This window comes from Meleagris gallopavo, chromosome 4 (assembly GCF_905368555.1).
Source record: "Meleagris gallopavo chromosome 4, MGAL_WU_HG_1.1, whole genome shotgun sequence".
In the NCBI taxonomy this organism is placed as follows: Eukaryota; Metazoa; Chordata; class Aves; order Galliformes; family Phasianidae; genus Meleagris; species Meleagris gallopavo.
The window spans coordinates 70240969-70260758 of NC_139407.1; the positions used below are offsets into that span (position 1 = coordinate 70240969).

The 19790-nt window shown below is 55.0% G+C and overlaps 1 protein-coding gene across 1 annotated transcript in view; it reads right to left on the reverse strand.

Annotated features, from left to right (window-relative positions):
• The window catches only part of DYSF (dysferlin), a 62208-nt gene that overhangs the window by 18381 nt on the left and 24037 nt on the right, over nucleotides 1-19790 (reverse strand). Inside the window, 19 exon segments of the mRNA XM_085223781.1 lie at nucleotides 325-464; nucleotides 2497-2639; nucleotides 2883-3053; nucleotides 4845-4936; nucleotides 5567-5722; nucleotides 6483-6611; nucleotides 7276-7374; nucleotides 10148-10210; nucleotides 12451-12524; nucleotides 12683-12848; nucleotides 13710-13871; nucleotides 14505-14606; nucleotides 15372-15413; nucleotides 15659-15685; nucleotides 15816-15845; nucleotides 16988-17128; nucleotides 17687-17868; nucleotides 19114-19191; nucleotides 19332-19425. Of these exon segments, the coding sequence (XP_085079907.1) occupies nucleotides 325-464; nucleotides 2497-2639; nucleotides 2883-3053; nucleotides 4845-4936; nucleotides 5567-5722; nucleotides 6483-6611; nucleotides 7276-7374; nucleotides 10148-10210; nucleotides 12451-12524; nucleotides 12683-12848; nucleotides 13710-13871; nucleotides 14505-14606; nucleotides 15372-15413; nucleotides 15659-15685; nucleotides 15816-15845; nucleotides 16988-17128; nucleotides 17687-17868; nucleotides 19114-19191; nucleotides 19332-19425 (2091 nt within the window).

The following is a 19790-nucleotide window of genomic DNA, read 5'->3' on the forward strand; positions in this document are numbered from 1 at the left end:
GAGAGATGAGGACAAATGGCTGTGCTCTCTGGGAAGAAGCATTTTATGATCCAAATGCAGAAAGTACACGTTAGTGAAAGGGGCTAGGCTACGTACAGATACCTGACTTGTGACTGATTTTGGACAGAAGCCCATTTGGCTTTTGTTTGGCTAAAAACAGCCACTCTGCAATGGCACTAAGATGTTACACCTCCGACGTTCCCACTGCGCTGCCAGGGGAGCCTGCAGGATCCTTATCATTCTAGAGGAACTCCAGGCTGCCCCAGCACTGGGCAGGAAGCAGAGGATGCTCCCAGCCACGTCCCAGCCCACAGCACTGCTCACCTGCTCGATCTCTGGCTGCAGAGGGCTGTAGAGGGGCCGGGTCTCCACGTGCTCTGGCACCAGCCCTTGTTTCCGCAGCGCATGCAGGGCCAGCCGCTCCTCCGCTGGCCCCAGGTGAGGGTTGTAGGGTTTGCCATCCTCTGCCAAATGCAAACCAAGAGCAGTGTTATGCCAGGGCAGCAAGCAGCACTATCCCTCTCTTTGCAAACACTGCAAGGACCGCGTTGAAGCAGAAAGATCTGGGGTTTGGTTCGGCTTGCGGTGCCTCCAAGGGTTCAACCCGCCCAGAATCACAGCAGCTGGGGTTACATCACAGCCCCCACAGCCACAACCCCACGTACCCACCCCATCTCCAGCCCTCTGTTTCCTTTCCTCCTCGCAACTCCCAGTCCAACCCCCATTGCTGCCATCACCAGCAGACGTTGTCCAGTACATGCTGGAAGCCCTCCAAGAGAGAGGGAAGGCTCAGCTGCCCTCCTGCAGCCGGGTAGGTTGGCTATCAGGAGGGATTTCTGCACGGATAGGGCACAGGAACACCAGGCCTGGGGGGTGGGGGAGTCCCCATCCCTGCAGGACACGAGGATGTGGCACTTAGAGACGTGGTGCAGTGGTGGATGTGCGGTGTGGGGTGATGGTTGGACTCAACAGACGGACGGAAGGATGGATGGATGGATGGATGGATGGATGGATGGATGGATGGATCCCTTCCCAACTCCACAGCTCTACAATCTAAAAGCAGCCAAGAACTTTGGCTGGGCAGTGAGATGAGCTCCTTGCAATGTCCTCCTCTGCTGGGTTTGGGGTGGCAGTCAGAAAGGACGGGATGGTGGGTCCTGGTCCCCATGGCCACACTGGGACAGCTGTAGGACCTCACCAGGATGGCTGCTCACAGCCACAGCACTTCAGGGCCGTGCACCTTTGAGGACCTTTGAAATGAAATGCGTTCCATAAATACTACAGCAGCTCTGCAAACTTCAGGTGATGTATCCCAGCTCCTTTCTTGGCAAGATCTTGAAGTGGTTAACTTCAGACAGATGGGCCATTTCCCAAGCAGTGGAAACCTGGTGAGTGTATGTGTGTGTGTGTGTGTGCATGCAGGAAAAGAAAAAGCCCCTCTCAGAAAACAACAAATGTGGGGGTTATGGAATAATGGTTCGGCTGCAGGGCTTGTAAAATCCATGCTCTCGTGTTTAATAGCCTCACTTTATACCACCAGGTTCAGATCTGACACCGCTCCACACACACAGCTGGTTTCCAGATCTCCTCCAGGTCAAGCATCAGACTTTGTTCTGTTTTTTTGAACTGATTGCCATTAAAGCAGAGGAAGGTGAAAGGCAGGGGCTGGGAGAGGGGGGAAGACTACGCTCGCTTAACACCTCCCCAGCCCTCTCTGAAAGCCTTTCACGTAACAAAAGGCTCTGAAGGAGCCCTGGCTTCCTCCTATGCCGGCATCACAGATTTGTGCCCTGATCCCAGGGCACAGGTGGGCATCAGCCCTGGGCCGTGCTGCCCAAAGTGCAGCTCCTGGGCCTGGCTGGGGAGGTCCCACCTCCACCCTGAGCCCAACCTGCCCTTCCTTCTGCCTCTGCAACCCATGGGATGGGCACCAGTGGATGCTCAGGGAATTTCAGGCATTCACGTTTGTGGGCTTTTGGGGCAAACCAAAAGAATGTCTGCTGCATTGGGTGGCACCTCCTTCAGGTGTGAGCTGCAGTGCGCTGGCATTGTGTGTGATATTGTCTCCCCCTAATGACCCCAGCCCCAAATCCCATGGGCTGTGATAGAGGAACATGGGCTAGAGCTTGCCACCAAAGGCATGATGCTCCCAGCCCCCCAAGGGAAGGGTGAGGCTGTGGTTATGGTGGATTGTAGAGCCATAGAATGGCCTGGGTTAAAAGGAGCACAGCGCTCATCAGTTCCAACCCCCTGCTATGTGCAGGGTCTCCAACCAGCAGCCCAGGCTGCCCAGAGCCACATCCAGCCTGGCCTTGGATGCCTGCAGGGATGGGGCATCCACAGCCTGCTTGGGCAGCCTGTTCCAGTGCCTCACCACCCTCTGGGTGAAATAAATGGGAGGGTTGGGTTCAACCCTGGGATACATTCCCAACCCCTAACACCACCCCCTGCTCTGGGTGAAGGGAATCCACCCCCAGCCCCACAGCAGCCCCATACCCAGCTCGGAGAGGATGTACTCCTGCTCCCGGAAGATGAGCCGGTCGGACATGTAGGTGGGAGCCTTGCAGTGATGCTGCAGGGAGAAGAGGTGGAGCAGCTGGGAGGGACGGAGCTGATCTCGCCACTGGTTGGGCCCAGAACTGGAACCAAATAGGAGAAAGCAGCACTTGAGAGCAAGGCAAAGAACCTCCGACCTCAACGAGGGGCCCATTGGTGAGAGGGGCTGTGCGTCCCATCAGCTGAGTGCCCCGACAGCCCCCAGACCCAACCCAGCTGAAACCAGGGCACCCATCGCCCCCAGGGCTGAGGAACTGCCCCGGGGTCACCTCGGCACCACAAAGCCTCAGCAGCTGTGGAGATCCACAGCCTGCAGGGATACCCACACGCAGTAGGTCTGGGGAAGCCCACAGCGTGCCCCGTATTTCGACAGGAACCGGTTCTCCAGGTCGATGATGGTCTCCCCAATCTTCTCATCCTTGGACAGGAGGTCGTAGTCGTAGAGTGTGACCTTCAGGTCCTTCTCCAGGGGCAGAGTGCAGCTCAACTCGAACATCCTGTGCAATGGGAACAGAGAAATCAGAGGGCCACAGAATACCTCCAGTAGGAAAGGGCCCATAAGGATCACCACGTCCAAATCCCGGCTCCGCACAGCAGCACCGCCCGAAAATCAGACCGTAATGACCACGGGATGGGGGTCGTGCTGCTGAACCAAACCCTACACGCTGCCCCACCAGGAAGGTGCCACCACTGCACATCTTTGCCCCATGGGTTGGATGTGATGGCTGGACTTGAAGGTCCTTTCCAACCTAGCTGACTACGACTCTATCGGTGCTGCGCTGCGCTGCCTTTGCTGGTGGAGATGCCATCAAGCAACCTTGAGCAAACTTCGGTCTTCCTTGGTTTCTCCCTCTGCTGACTGGTGCAGCCACTGCAACATCCAGGGGAAAAGAGCAGGCACTGAGAGCCCTCATCGCCAGGGGTGAGAATGGGGGAGAAACGACAGCTTTGGAAAACCAGCTGCTCTTTGAGCCCAAAGGGCATAAATCTGAAATAAGGGGACGAGCGTGACGTCAGCACGGCATGGGCCATCCCCTAAGCCTTCTCACCCTCTTCTGCTGGTCCCAAGCACTGTATTTTGTGCTGTCTCCTCTGCCATCTCTACACCAGCCTACATTCCAACGTAACACACTGCAAACCTTCCTCTCCCTCTTCAAATACAGGGTGACAAGAGACGAAGTCCCAAAGCCCAACCACAGCATGACATCCAATGCACACAGAGCCATTGGCCACGGGTGTTAGAGATGGGGAAGGACACAGGGTGACAGGACAGCCCGGGTCTCTCCCAGCACCACCAGGATCCTCCACTTTGCAGCCCCCCAACCAACCCACAGCAGCCTTTAAGGAGGGGAAGTGAGCGATTATGCCACCAATTAAGAGCGCGGGAGGAGCTGGGGGTCAGCAGAAAGTAATTAGCGAGAGCTGGAAGGCAGCCAGGGGAAAAGCTCATGAAAAGGGAGGTTTAACAGCCTCCAGCAGCCGGGACCTCACTGTTACACCAGGCTGTAAAGGCTGGGTGGGAGGTGAGGCCGCCGTCTAGACGGCCCGTGGCCGGGAGCCAGCTGCTGCACCAGGGGACGTGCCCCCCTCCGCCCCTGGGAAAACAGAGCTGCCCTCTCTGTTGAGTCAAAGAGAACTTGCCTACCCATGGAGTCCTCCAAGCCCTCACCAGGATCCCCACTGCCATCCTCATCCTTTTTGCTCATTGCCTTTGGTGTCCATCCCACTCCCCCTCTTTTTTTTTGGGCGGGGGGGAAAGAAACCCAGCACTGACAGCCTGAGCTGCTGAGACCCCCAGGCGACCAGCTGGACCTCACACACCATAGGGTCTGCAGGCATCCGAGGCCAGGCTGGATGTGGCTCTGGGCAGCCTGGGCTGCTGGTTGGTGACCCTGCACATAGCAGGGGGTTGGAACTGGATGATCATTGTGGGTCTTTTCAACCCAGGCCATTCTATGATTCTATGAACCACTGTCCTGAAACACGACGCCCTACACCACGTCCCGGCTCTTCAAGGAGACCCTACGGGCACATGGAGGCTGACCACCAGGCTCTGCTGCTCCCCGTGCTGCCTTCCAGCCCTGAGGAATACCCCTTTTCTGAAATCAACCTTATTTTTTGCCTGTTATCCAAGCTACCGCGGGGCAAACAATGACATCAAGTAGTTTGGTGGGTCAGACTGAGAGCCAAGAGCACGGAAGGGCATGGGAAGCTCTGGCTACAGCCCAGCTCCATTCCCTCAGAACGACACAGAAACCTCACGAAATCCACGCAGAACCAGAACTTACTTTCCAAAGACAGGCTCCAGCGTAGAGGGGAGGTAATTTTCTTGGTCATTTATGGATTTCTTTCCCACTGAAATCTTCACATAGGGATCGCACTAAAGGTGGGCATGAAAACATCAGAGCAAGTCACTGCACAAGAAGATGGGATGGGATGGGATGGGATGGGATGGGATGGGATGGGATGGGATGGGATGGGATGGGATGGGATGGGGACGGGGATGGGGATGGGCTTAACTTATCAAACACAAAGGACCCAAATGTGAAAGCTAAGACTTCATCCCTATTTTCCAGTGGAGCAAGGAGTGTTAAGAAGGATTTTTCTCTAAGTTCTGAGGGTATTTTTTGTTTGTTTGTTTGTTTCAAACTGAAACAAAGAGCATTTTCTTTTTGAACCAACACAATTTTCTTTTTGCACTGGACTGGCAAAGCTCCGCAAAGAAAGCAGTGATGTGAAAGCCATCGTTTTTCCTTCCTTTGACACCAAGGAAAAATAAAATAAATAAAACAAAACAAAACAAAACAAAAAATAAATCTCCTTGGGCTATTTTAACCAGTCCCAGGATGGGGGAAGAGTCAGCTGCTGGGATTCCCAGATTTTGCAGCAGAGGAAGAAAGAAGGGGACCGTTCCTTATGCTGTCACCACCCCCCTGATTTCCAAACTTTGGTCACCTATCATGGAGATGTGCTCAGAGCTGGGGTTCCCAGCAGCCCCACAGCAGCGTACCTTCCCGTTGGCATCCTTGGGCTGCAGACCAAAGGCACGGATGATGTAGACCCTGACGAGACATTCCTGGGGACCCCTGGCTGGCAGTTGGTGGAACTGTCGAGGTGGCAGCGGCACGTGGGGGTCGTCGGGCAGAGGGTAGATTTTGAAGGAACCCTGAGAAGGACAGATGTACTCAGTCACACTGAGGATGGGGATCGTGCAACAGCTCACAGAGATGGCAGGGACAGCACCTCCCTGCCCTGCTGGCCACGCTCTGCAATGCACCCAGGGTCCTACTGGCCTTCTTGGCCACCAGGGCACCCTGCTGGCTTATGGTCAACTATTGGTCAACTGATGGTCAACTGATGGTCAACCACTGGTCAACCAGGAGGCTGTGTCACCTTCTTGGCCACCAGGGCACCCTGCTGGCTTATGGTCAACTATTGGTCAACTGATGGTCAACCACTGGTCAACCACTGGTCAACCAGGAGGCTGTGTCGCCTTCTTGGCCACCAGGGCACCCTGCTGGCTCATAGTCAACTATTGGTCAACTGATAGTCAACTGATGGTCAACCACTGGTCAACCATTGGTAAACCAGGAGGCTGTGTCACCTTCTTGGCCACCAGGACACCCTGCTGGCTTATGGTCAACTGTCGGTCAACTAATGGTCAACCGTTGGTCAACCAGTGGTCAACCAGTGGCCAACCAGGACAACATTTGTGTCACCTTCTTGGCCATTAGGGCACTCTGATGGTTCATCCTATGGTTGATCATTGGTCAACAACTGGCCACCAGGACTGCCAGCTCCTTCTCCACAGAGCTCCTCTCCAGCAGTTCAGGCCCCAGCCTGCACAGTTGCTGCGGTTGTTCGTCCCCAGGTGCAGGACCCTCCACTTGCCCTTCCCGAACCCCACCAGGTTCCTCTCTGCCCACCTTGAACTCGCCCACGACTGAGGGATCGTCGTTGGCATCCTGCACCCGGCCACGGTACAGCCTGAAGGTGTGGCAGAAGTCAGAGAGCTGCTCGAAGGCTTCCACGCGCTCCAGCTCCGTCTCATAGACCTGGGGAAGGAGAAGCAAAGGGCAGCTGAACCCCAACAGATCCAGAACAACAGTGACCCAAGCCTGAAGGCAACACCACCCAAAGGGACACAGACATCCCTGCCATCCCCACCTGAAGATCAGAACTTTGGCAACCCTACAAAAAGCATCACGGGAGCTCCAGACCGTGCCAAGGTGGCCCAAAGGGTCTTCCACCATCCAGACTGCTCCTTGCTGGGAGCCTTTCCCTTAGGACAGGCAAGGTTTACCCTGCTCTGGTCCTACTTGGATTTTGTGTTCTTTTTGGCACTCCTTGCAGTGGGTTGCCTAAATCCCCACCACCACCACCACCACCCCTCAGCAATCTCCACCTTTCCTTGTTCTCCCCAAAGGGCAGCATTCCCCCCTCTCCTCCACCACATAATGAAACAGCAAGATCTCGAAGGCTGCAAAGTGGAAATGCTACCACAGCACACTTTGCAAAGAAAGTCAACTTCTCAAAACACTATAAATAGTTGTTCCTAACAATAAAATCACCTGCGCTCTGGGAAAAATCATCTCGTGTTTGCTTTTTTTTTTTTCACCTTGGAAGAAAGAAAGGCTCAACACTCAAAAACAAAAGCAGGTCAGTGGAGGAACAGCACAGCTGGGGTGCAGCGAGCCGGACCCAACCCGGGCCACTTACCTGCAGGGTGTCAAAACCCTTCTCCAGGTAGGAGCCACACTTCTCCCTCTCCCCTGTGGAAGCGTAGAATTTGCTCCACCAGTCAATGAATTCTTCCTCCTGGTGGCAAAGAACAGCACAGTGACACATCGCTGTGCGCACAGCCCAGCGGCTGAGCTTATCCCCATCAGTGGGGCTCGGAATCGCAGAACAGGAGGGATGGAGACCTCTGAGATCCCCACGCTGCCAGAGAGGAGCGTTTGCCCCATCTGCTGTTCAAACAGCATTCCAGCTCTGGGGATGCTGTTCCAAGCAGAAAACGTTTTACGAGAGCAGCGCTTCTGAAAACTGTGCAGGCAAAGATGAAGGGGCTCTGACTGCGATTCCTGAAACATTCCTGAAAAATAATGATGTCTTATTTTAGAAGTCCACAGAATTCCATCACGCTGACCTCATGGAGGAATCATAACGGAGGTTTATTGGGTTTATATTTTAAGCCAGCGGTGCAGACTCTAAATTGCTGTCTTGAATAGACATTGTTTTTAATAGAAATATTACATAAATTAGCTCCGAGGCCTCCGTGCCTCCCCTTTTTTTTTTATTATTTTTTATTTTTTAAAATGCTGCCTTTCATCGCTTCCCCTGTTTTATTCTTCAAAAAGCCACGCTCCGACCACCGCGGCTTTACTGTGACATTCCACAGGTACTGAGTTACAAAGAAAGCACTCAGCCTAATCCAGGGTATCTTCTGCACCCCGGGACAGAGCCGGGTTAGACAGTTTTGCTGAATTCTACTGATGGAGGGAAAAAGAACACGGGAATGTTAGTTGTGACGGATGTTAATCCATCCATAGGGAAAAGCGAGGGGCTGATGGCTGCACCAGGAGAGTGAATGGTTGGGGATCTGGTTCAGCCACTGGGTGACAGCCAACAGCATCCCCGGGGTTTTCTCTTGGATGTGGTATGGGATGGAAGAGGGACAGGGCTCTTTCAGCCAGAAGAAGCTGAGTGGGATCCCATCAGTGACCCGGCATCTCCCCAAGCACCCAGGGTATGGGGCGAGCCCTCAGCAGCAGGGCATCCCTGTACTGACAACCCAGTGGGCCATCTCCAAAGCAAATCTGGATTCAAAACAAATTCCTTTACAATTAGAACCTCACCAACACACTGCAGACCCCTCTGAAGATACAGCATCCTGGATCCCGCTCCAGATAACCCAGAGGAGGTTGAGCTGTGATGGATCTCAGTGTAGGGCTTTACCCAGGGGACACAGACATGGCTGAGAGCGTAGCTATCGGGGCACTAAGCTCCTTTCCTCCTCCAGCCCCTTAAATAAAGGCCTGCTGTCCAACACAACCCAACCTAACCCAACACTATGCAACTCAACACTATGCAACTCAACACTATGCAACTCAACTCAACCCAACGCAACTCAACCCAACGCAACCCAACTCAACCCAACCCGATGTATTTCACAAAATGCACTGGACAGATCATTTCAGCCTGGAGCAAAAAGAGCTGAGGGAAGCTGAGGAGTTGCCTTGGAATGGGTGCGTTGGGTTCTGGTGAACCTCAGCCACGTCACAGGTGGGGAAACTGGGGCCGGACAGCAAAGCCAGGAGCAGAACAGGTGTGGCAGAACTGAAGTCTTAAGTGTTATTTTTGCTCTTCTAATAATTTCACATGTCTCTGTGGGAATAATAGATAATTACAGCACTAATAAATATTGCTAATAAATAGAGAAGCTGAGTCGCTGCCCCAGACCCAAGACATCCCCACAGCTCCCATCTGGGCAGCAGATTTCCTGCTGGGAGGAAGCTTTGCAGCTGGGATGAGCAGATCTCTGCCAAAACAGCTCGACCCTTTACGGGTTCACCTCCCCTGATGCTGGTTATGGTGTTTCTGCAGATGGTACCCGGGTCTCAGCCTTGGGAACACCACATCCACGCTCCTCTCTGCTCCAGTGTGAGTCCCAGCCAGGAGACCCTGGCCAGGGCACTGGGATGGATGGGTCACCCTACACCCACGGAGCTGAGGAAAACTTTTTCATGCTCATCACCTCCCCATATCCCTCACCTCAAGCTCTTCCCAAGGAGGAATTTTGCCCTGGATTATCCTCAGCTTATCCTGATCCTTCAGCCCACTGCAGAGACCTGCCCTGAGCGCGTCCCAAGGCACTGCCACGGGCTGTCCCCAAGCACATCCCACGCCCCAAGCATGTCAACAGCAGTGCCATGAGCTGTCCCCAGGCATGGACAGAGCAGCAGGAGAACAAAGCCAGCCAGAGGGGACAGCTGGGCTGCAGCACAGGCCATTGGCACCCGCTTCCACCAGGAGATACCCAACACCAAGAGCCCTTCCAGCTGGTGGTAACAGGATAAGCTGTAAAATATGTGCTTTGATTGTGGAACTAGCCAACACAGCAAATAGCCAATCATTCCAAACAGTTTACAGATTCAGACTTTTTGTTTTTCTTTGATTGGGATGGCTTTGCTGACTTGCTGTTCAACGGTTTATTTGCGTTTCATACAACCGAAGCATCCCAAGCCACAGGGAGCCGTGGGGATTCAGCTCCTGTTGTGCCATGCTCTGTAAAAGCAATTAGAAAAAGAGGAGGATGGAAAACTGCCCCCAAACAGTTCCCTTTCCAGCATGGTTCTTAAGGCATCCATCCAAAGCAAGTCAAAAGCACAGAGCTTAGCAGACACCTCCCTCTGTTCTGCGCTTTCGTGGGACCCCAGTGATCAGCTCTAGTGGGACATCCATGCTACATCTGCTTGAGTGTTGGTCATTGCAAAAAGAAATGTCTATTTTTGCTGATCGTTACATACGTATACATGTATAGTTCATTAAAGCAATTAATCAGGCTAGTTAGAAATGAAGCAATACCTACTTGAGGCTCGGACCGAGAAGCTGGAGGGTTAATTAGTGCTGAGCTGGTCATGCCCTCCACAAGCTACAAATTAAAATGATTGGTTAGCAACAGGGTTAGGGAAACAGTGGTTAACAGCTAAAAGCACATTGTAGGAGAAGTGCTGTCTGACCCAACACACGGCAGCACCTCCTCCTATGAGCCAAGGGCCATGGAGTCCATAACACAAGGGGTTGGGGTCCAACTGGGCACGTGGTGGAGTTTGGGTCAAGCAGAGAAACACCGTGCTCACAGCTGTGCCGTGAGGGATGAGTCGACAGTTGGACTCAGTGAGCTTAGAGGTCTTCTCCAACCTCAACGTTTCTATGATTCTGTGAGCAGGCATGGTGGGGTGGGGTGGGGTGGGGTGGGGTTGGACTGGGTGGTCTTAGAAGTCATTTCCAACTTAATGTTTCTACAGTTCTATGAAGGAATATGGTGGGGATGGGTTGGGGTGGGACTGGGTGGTCTTAGAAGTCATTTCCAACCTTAACGTTTCTACAGTTCTATGAAGGAACATGGTGGGGTGGGGATGGGTTGGGGTTGGACTGGGTGGTCTTAGAAGTCATTTCCAACTTAATGTTTCTACAGTTCTATGAAGGAACATGGGGGGGATGGGTTGGGGTGGGACTGGGTGGTCTTAGAAGTCATTTCCAACTTAATGTTTCTACAGTTCTATGAAGGAACATGGTGGGGATGGGTTGGGGTGGGACTGGGTGGTCTTAGAAGTCATTTCCAACTTAATGTTTCTACAGTTCTATGAAGGAACATGGTGGGGATGGGTTGGGGTGGGACTGGGTGGTCGTAGTGGTCTTCTCCAACCATAGTGGTTCCTTGACTGTGAGCCCTGTGATGGTTTTATCAACAAGAAGAAAACTTCTGCAGGTGGACCTTGGGGCTGTCTTTCCTGCTCTGCTTCCCATAAGGATGAGGAGCAAGGAGAGAGGGTGGAGAACAAGGAGAGAGCGAGCAGGGCTGACCCACCCCACACGTGGGAAGGCCACCCACACGTGCACGCTCAGCCCTTGCACAGCCAAACCACGCGTGCATCCTGCAGAGGAGCAAAGCAGAAAGGCTGAGCCCGGAAGATCCTGCTGCAGAAATACTGCTTTCGTGTCAGCCCCAGGAGCTGCTTTTCTTCGCATTTGCCAACTGCAGCATTGCACACAGCCTGGCTTTAAGCAGAGCTCAGGCTGAGCCTCCCCCTCCACTTGCACGCAATGCACCACGCGGCCGCAGAGCAGAGCAGTTTTGCATCTGTTCGTTTTCTCTCTCCTGACGAGGACAACACAGCAGTCCTTTGTTCCCATCATCCAGCAGGGGGATGGAGGCCAAGCTGGGCAGGCCAGGGAGCAGCTCCAGAGCCACACACTGTGCACACCTGGGAACTGTCCCCATCCTCGTGAAACTGAGGGCTCCTTCATCCCCCGACCCCTCCGCGGGTGTGGGACCACCAGCACGGCCATCACCCAACCTCTGACTGCGGGAGGAGTGGGGTCAGGGCCAGGATTTGGGGTCGGGGAGGGAAATGGTGGGAATTCTGAGTTGGCTTTCCAGGAACGAACTGCTGCCTCCTCCCCTGCTCCCAAACAAAGGGCAGAATTGAAAGAAACAAAAGGAGGAGAATCCATCTGGGGTCCAACGGAGCCACTCAGCTCACGTCAGGGGGGTTGTTTTGGAAATGTTTGCTTTGGGAAAGAAAGCCCAAGCCTTGCACTCTGAAAATGCTGAAAAGGAGCATTTTGGCCACCTCCCTCCTCTCCAGGGCTGGTCCAAGGCTCAGATGTTTTCAGTGGGCTCAAAGCAGCCCAAGGGCTCCAGGCATCTACTGGGGGGCTGGAGAACCCCCTGCAGCCCCATGCCACCCCATCCTAGGGGTCCCACTGCAGCACCTGCAAGAACACCGTGCCAGAAATCCTCAATTTTGCTGCTGCGGAGCCAACCCTCATAGCTGCAGGAGGATATTGCAGCAGGGCAAGCAGGGAACAAAATGCCTCTCAGTGATCCAAACAGGTTTGCAAAGGCAAAAAAAAAACAAACCAGGCTCACAGGGACACATTCCGGTGCATGGCATGAAGATGGCTGGCTGTGCATAGAAAGGAATGCGTCCCCATATTCCTGGGTTTGGTGGGACCAGGGGGGCCCACGGTGCCTGCACCACTGCAGCCCCTCCGCCCCTCACTGAGTGCTCCATCCTCTGCAGCCACAGCCCAGGAACGCCCTCCTGGATGTCCCACTGCACCCATACCACACAAAGCGAGGAGGCGACGCGACTTTCTCCATACCTGGGTGGGAAGGAGAGGCTCTTTGTCATCAATGTCAATGAGGACGTCATCCCTGGGCGTGAGGCTTACATCATCTGCAATCAGGGCAGGGCCAAAGATGAGCTCCAGCTGTCAGAGACCCCCAGAGCCACCTCTGATCGAGCTCCAGGAGCAAACTCAGCCGTGCCCAAATGCTGGGCACACTGGCTGTGACACATCCCAGCGGAGCCCCCCAGAGCCCCTCCCCACGTACCCGCGTGCTCCTGGGCACCGTCCGTCTCCTCTCCATAGGGGTCACAGTAGAATTCCTCCAGAGAGCGGATGGTGCACTGCCCCACCACGGGCCTGCGGCCAAACGGGCGGTTGTCGATGATTTTGATGATGATGGGGGGGCTGTAGAGGCTCTCGCTGGGCAGACGCTGCGGGCGTAGGGCAAGGAAGATGTAACCAAACGGGGAGAATTACCTTTACCATAGGGTGGGGTTTTGTATGGGACCTCCAGAAATCCCCGCCAGCCCCTCCAACTTATTAAAAGTTCTTCATGCTGAAGGTGGTGAAGCACAGGATCTGTCCCTTCCAACTCAAACCATTCTACAGTTCTGTGAAGATCCCTTCCAGCCCAAACCATTCTGTGTATCTTTGAAGATCCCTTCCAACTGTTCTACACTTCTATGAAGGTCCCTTCCAACCCAAACCTTTCTGTGGTTCTATGAAGATCCCTTCCAACCAAACCATTCTGTGTATCTTTGAAGATCCCTTCCAGTTCAAACCATTCTACAGTTCTATGAAGATCCCATCCACCCCAAACCATTCTACACTTCTATGAATGTCCCTTCCACCCCAAACCATTCTACAGTTCTGTGAAGATCCCTTCCAACCCAAACCATTCTGTGGTTCTATGAAGATCCCTTCCAGTTCAAACCATTCTGTGTATCTTTGAAGATCCCTTCCAGTTCAAACCATTCTGTGGTTCTATGAAGATCCCTTCCAGTTCAAACCATTCTGTGGTTCTATGAAGATCCCTTCCAGTTCAAACCATTCTATGGTTCTATGAAGATCCCTTCCAGTTCAAATCATTCTATGGTTCTATGAAGATTCCTTCCAACCCAAACCATTCTATGGTTCTATGCACATCCCTTCCAACTCAAACCATTCTACAGTTCTATGAAGGTCCCTTCCAACCCAAACCCTTCTGTGATTTCCTCCAGCTCCCAAGGATTCTCTGGTTCTAATGATTGTCCAAACCATTCTACCAGCCAACCCCACGAAGAAGTCCTCACCACTTCCATGAAGAGCACACAGACGTCGAAGTTGGGGTTTTTCTTGACATTCTTGATGACACAGGACTGCACAAGCTGCCCCCCACACTCCACCAGCAAGCTGGGTGAGGTGACACTGGCCAGCTGGTAGCTCTTGAGGTTCCTCAGCCCCCAGGCCAGGATCTGCAGGGCAAGAGGAACAAGGAGAAAAGGCTGAGCCAAAGGCCTTCCTCTGCATTTGCCCTCAGCCTCTCGACAACTGAAGACCATCCAGGTGGACAGCATGCTGCTGGGAGAGCAACGAACCAGGTCAGCAACTGCTTATCTACCAACAGAGCATCTCTGCTTGGGGTAACCATCATCCTGACGTGAGGCAGATTTGCATTCTAAAAAGCAAGGGTGGTCCTGATCTGTGCTGTGCCCCCAGACCTGACCCTTCCATGGGGCTCACTGCCCCAGCCCCAGCTGGGTTGGAGCCTTCTCATCACCCCAGAAGTAGGAAGAGTGCCAACTGCATGAAAGGAAAGAGGATAATGGAAACTGCTGGTCCACTGAGACAGCTACACCCAGGAGGAGTGAAAGGCACGTGGTTTATCCATGCAGGGCAAACCTAGAGCCAAACTTGCTGTTATAATGGTACAGGGAGATCTCTGGTTGGTATCTCATGGGTCAAACCAGTTCCCAGCCCTGCACCCACCCATGGAGCTGCCTTGCAACCCATTCCAGTGTCAATCCCCAGCAAGGATCCCCATTAAGGATGCCACCCTACCCATGCCACCCTCTTGCTGGCTGCCCCACTCACTCCCTGCCACTCACCTCGATGGCCGTGCGCTGCAGGACCGGTTTGATCCCTTGGGGGACCATGAAGATGTTGGGTTCCCGTTGGGGTGGTGGGTAAGGCAGGTCAGAGTCCTCAGACTGAAAACCAAAGAGCAATAGCATCAGGTTGGGTTGCCATCCCCATCGCCCTCCCATTCTGGTCCCCCAGAGCTCCCATTTTCTGCTCCTCCACCCTGATGGAGGAGGAGACAAAGCTACAGCTATCCAGCATCAGTTACTGGGAGGGATGGAGAGCAGGGATGGAGCAGCAGCAGCAGGGGATGGATTAGCACAGCACAGCTCCTTGAGCAGGCAGGGATGCTGTGACGAGCCCCACAAGTACCACCAGCGTATCATGGTGGGACAGAGGGCACTCAACAGCATCACCAAGGAGGTTCAACCACCAGAGGTCAACGCCACAGCCATGCATCCATTAACTCGAGCCCTGGGCCACCCATTGCCTGCAGGTAACAGGACTGGACTCAGGTAGAGCCCTCTGTGCAGGCTGTGGGCAGAAGGATGCGCCCACCGCCTCACTAGCAAGTGAGGGCTTCAAAATTTGCCCTCATAGAGCAGGGAGAGGGACCCGGAGCTCCCTCACCACTGACAGAGGTTGGGCTTGGCACCCTCCCATCAGGAAGGAGCCTGACGGATCACCTGGCTTGTTAATTACTGCGAAGGGCACCAGAGACTCAGGGTGGCACTGGGGTTGGGGTCAGTCCTTCAGATGCAGCCCTTGGGTGTCAGTCTGATGGGGACCCCGTGGGGCAGGAGGGCCAGGCTGTGCAGGTCCCTCTGTGGGGTTTCCAGGCCGAGGCAGAGGAAGGGAGGGAAGGGGAGTAAAGGGTCTGAGCACAAAGGTACCCATCGGAGGAGCCCCTCGTAGAACAAGGCAGGGGCACAGAGCTGCAGTGCCCCGTCCACACACAGCAGCAGCAAGGAGTGGAGGAGAAAGAGCAGAGAGATGGTTACTTTGGCACGCTTCCTTCAGAGGGGCACAGCACCTCATGCACGCCCATCCCACCGAGGCTGGCCACCACCAATGTGCCACTGGGAGCCCACCTCAGAGCCCACCTCCCTCCTGCATTACTAAAAGCCCAACGCGATGGATTTTGCGCCCCTGTGACGACGATGAGATGGGATGGACTCACCTCATCCAGAGCAGAGGACAGCTCGTTCTGTTTGGGGAACAGAAGGAGATTAGGAAATGAAAGCAACTCTCACCCACAAGCCCATCCTAATGCTCTTAAAGCAAAGGGAAAAGGATGCGTTCCACTTTCCTGCCCGGTTTGAGGAGGAAGGCATTACCTCGAAGCCAGGGATGTGGTGGACAGCTGGCTGTGGAGGAAACACACGTTTTCCATTTGTGCTCCCGGGGACAGCAAACAGCAGAGCCCTGCCCCAACACCGGGCTCCCAAATCCCCAGGTGAAGGCAGGGCTCTGTCTGCAGCGGGGAGCACAGCAGGACCCCCAACCCAGGGCTCGCCCCCCAACTCCCGCAGGTCCTGCACGGGGTGAGGAAGGGGTGGGCATCACCTCCCCCGTCCCACCAGCAGCTGCAGACCCACGTGAAGGCAGCAAGCGATAGCACAGCCAGCATCAGCATCCCTGGGGGGCACAGCCCCAGTCCCCACAGCAATCCCCAGTCTGGGATCCAGAGCATCCTCTGTGGCTGCAGCATGCAGGCAGCGGGGTGCTCCTGCAGGAGCAGCAGCTGGACCTGCATCTGTGCAGGAGAAGGATGCAGGAGCAACAGGACATGCATCCATGCAGCAGGAGGAGCACTGGGACATGCATCCCTGCAGGAAGAGCAGCAGGACATAGATTGGTGCAGGAGGAGCACTGGGACCTGCATCCCTGCAGAAGGAGCAGAGGGACATGCATCCCTGCAGAAGGAGCAGCAGGACCTACATTGGTGCAGGAGAAGCAGCATCTGCATCCATGCAACACGAGGAGCACTGGGACATGCATCCCTGCAGGAGGACCAGTACTGCGACCTGCATCCCTGCAGGAGGAGCAGCAGGACCTACGCTGGTGCAGGAGGAGCAGCATCTGCATCCATGCAGCAGGAGCATTGGAACCTGCATCCCTGCAGGAGAAGCAGAGGGACCTACATTGGTGCAGCAGGAGCAGCGGGATTTGCATCCATGCAGCAGGAGCAGCAGCAGGACATGCATCTCTGCAGGAGGAGCAGAGGGACCTACATTGGTGCAGAAGGAGCACTGGGAAATGCATCCCTACAAGAGGAGCAACACGACCTCCTCTGCAGGAGGAGCAGCCGGATCTGCATCCACGCAACAGGAGGAGCACTGGGACCTGCATCCCCGCAGGAGCAGCACCGGGCCACGCAGCAGCTCCCGGCCCCCAGCAGCAGCACCTGGACCAGCACCAACCCCCACCCCACCGCTCTGCTCATCGCGCTGCCATGCTGCAAGTTGCCCAGCCCATGCTGGGGTGGAGCAGCAGGAGGAGAGCTCACCTTTTCCCTCTGGATGAGCTCGAAGGCAGCCAGCAGCTCGCCGACGTTCCTGCTGCCTTTGAGCACGGGGTGCCAGGAGAGCCGCGGTGCGCGCTGCAGGCTGGGCCGGCACACGCAGCGCCCCATGAACTCATCAGCACCCTGCGAGCAGCACAGACGTCAGCGCTCCCCAGCCCCAGCACAAACAAACTCGCTTTTGTGCGTTTAACTTAAGGAGAGGGTGAGGTTCCTCTGCCAGTTCCCACAGCGAGAGCTCGGAGCGCGACACAGAGTGGCATCACGGAGCTCCCGCAGTGGGAAGAGGTGATCCGTAGGGATGGTTGAGGTCCACGGGGGTCGTCTGGGGGGCTGTGGGCACAGGCTGCCCGTGGAGGTGGGGTTGGGTCGTCCTGGAGGTGTTTGAGAACTGTAGAGACGTGGCGCTTAGGGGTCAGGTGAGTGGGCACGGCGGGGTGGGCTGGGGTTGGACTTGGGGGTCTTGGAGGTCTTCTCCAACCTGAATGGTTCTGCGACTGAGTCCAACCCAAGAGCTGTTTCAGCAGCTGGTCTGGGGAGGATTGGGGTTATCCCCCTGCAAAATGCTTCACTAGAAGGCATGTAGGATGCTTTGGGCAGCCGAGCACACAACCCCACCTGTGGCACCCCAACCCCTCCCACCACCAGGGCCCACCACCTCCCCCCACCCTCCCACACACTTACATAGGTGTCGTGGTCGTATATCTCCACCACGATGCTGGGAGGGCAGTCAGACACGTTCTTGGGGTCCCCGAAGATCTCTATCTCGTAGAAGATGAGCGTCTGGTCCCAGGTGGGGTTCAGGGTGTTCTTGATCACTACCGTCTTCTGGCTTTGGTGGAGGAAGGAAACGATGGCGTAGGGGTCTGCAGGGGGTGACACAGGGGTGAATCCCAGACACCTCGGGAGGAGAAGGTGACTGATAGCCACACAGAGCCCGGTGTCTGAGGGAGCCATGGCCAACCCAGCGTGTCCCAGGAATGCCAGCTCACAGCCCTGCACACGCAGCTGGGGGACCTCCCCATCCAAATGTCCCCTGCTGAGAACCTCAACCTGTGTGAGAGAGCACCTGTGACCTCCATGAGGAACCATCCCCGACCTCCACAAGGAACCAGCCTTAAACTCCGTGAGAAACCACCTCCAGTCTCCATGAGGAACCATCCCCAACGTCCATGATGAATCATCTCTGCCCTCCACAAGGAACCCTTTCCAACCTCCACGAGAAACCATCCTCAACCACCCTGACCTCCATGAGGAACCATCCTTCAGTCCCACGAGGAAACATCCTTACGCTCTATGAGGAGCCACCCTCAACCATCCCCACCACCCATGAGAAACCATCCCCAACATCTATGAGGAACCGTCCTCAAGTATCCCTGACCTCCACGGTGATGACGTAGGGGATGCTGTGGGGTTGATATAGGGATGCAGTAGGGATGCTATAGGGGTGATATAGGATGCAGGGAGGATGCTAGAGGAGATGCTGCGGGGATCCTGTAAGGATGTTGTGGGGTGATATGGGAATGCTACAAGGATGCTACAGGGATGGTATGGGGCTTCTGTGGCAATACTATAGGGAATGCTGCAGAGATGCTATAGGGGATCCTATACAGAGATACTATAGGGGGTGATACAAGGGGATGGTATTGGGGTTGCTGTGGAAATGCTACAGAGATGTAGAAGGGATTATATGTGGGATATAGGGATGCATGGAGATGTTGTAGGGGGTGATGTAGGGAATGCTGTGAGGATGCTATAGGAAAGCAGTAGGAATATTATAGCTATGTTATGGGGTTGGTATGGGAATACAGTGGGGATGCTATAGGGAATGTTGTGGGGATGCTAAAGGGACGTTGTGGGGATGCTCAAGGGATGATACGGGGCTTCTGTGGGAATACTATAAGGAATGCTGCAGAGATGCTATAGGGGATGCCATAGGGGATGCTGCAGGGATCCCCACTTTGCTGCTTTCCTGCCTCAAAACGACACTGCAAAGCACAGAAGAGCAGCACAGCCCACAGGGATGAGACTGTGGGACCACCAAGCACCATCCCAGCACGTCCCCCTCCCCACAGCCACACTCCTGTCCCTGCACGATCCTGTGGGCTCACCAGAGAAGCTGTCCTTGTCCATGGCAGCCAGGTCCCGCGCCTGGTACATGTAGCAGCGGAGGTGGTAGCGGTTCCCATCTGGAATAAATTGAGAAATGGGTGAGAGGAGCACCCAGGGTGACCCCATCCGCACCCAGCGGCTCCCAAGGAGGGTGTGGGGTGATGCCCGGCCATGGGGTGCCCCCACTGAATTTCGTCCTCCCACCACCGAGACTCACAGTCGAAGATGCAGGAGATGGTGGGTCTGTTGACACCAAAACTCAGCGTGGAGACGGATTTGCCATCGTCGCTTTTGTCGTCAGTCACTCCTCCCTGCAAGAGAGAGCAGCAGGATGGGGGCTGCACACCATGCGGTGTCCAAAGACCTGGGGGCCATCGCCTCCTGGCACCATGGGGTGAGCTGAGGGTCCTCTGCCCCTAAACCCTTCCCTTTGGGAAGGAAAGGTGTGGGAACCCATTGGGTCCAACCCACGCGGAGCATCTCAGGTTGAGCCCAGATTTCCCAAAGCTGGCGTAAAGGGAGGGAAGGTTTAGGCTGGATGTCAGGGGAAGTTGTTTGCTGTGAGAGTGGTGGAACAGCTGCCCAGAGAGGCTGTGGATCCCCGTCCATCCCTGGAGGTGTTCGAGGCCAGGCTGGATGGGGCCCTGGGCAGCCTGGGCTGCTGTGAGATGTGCAG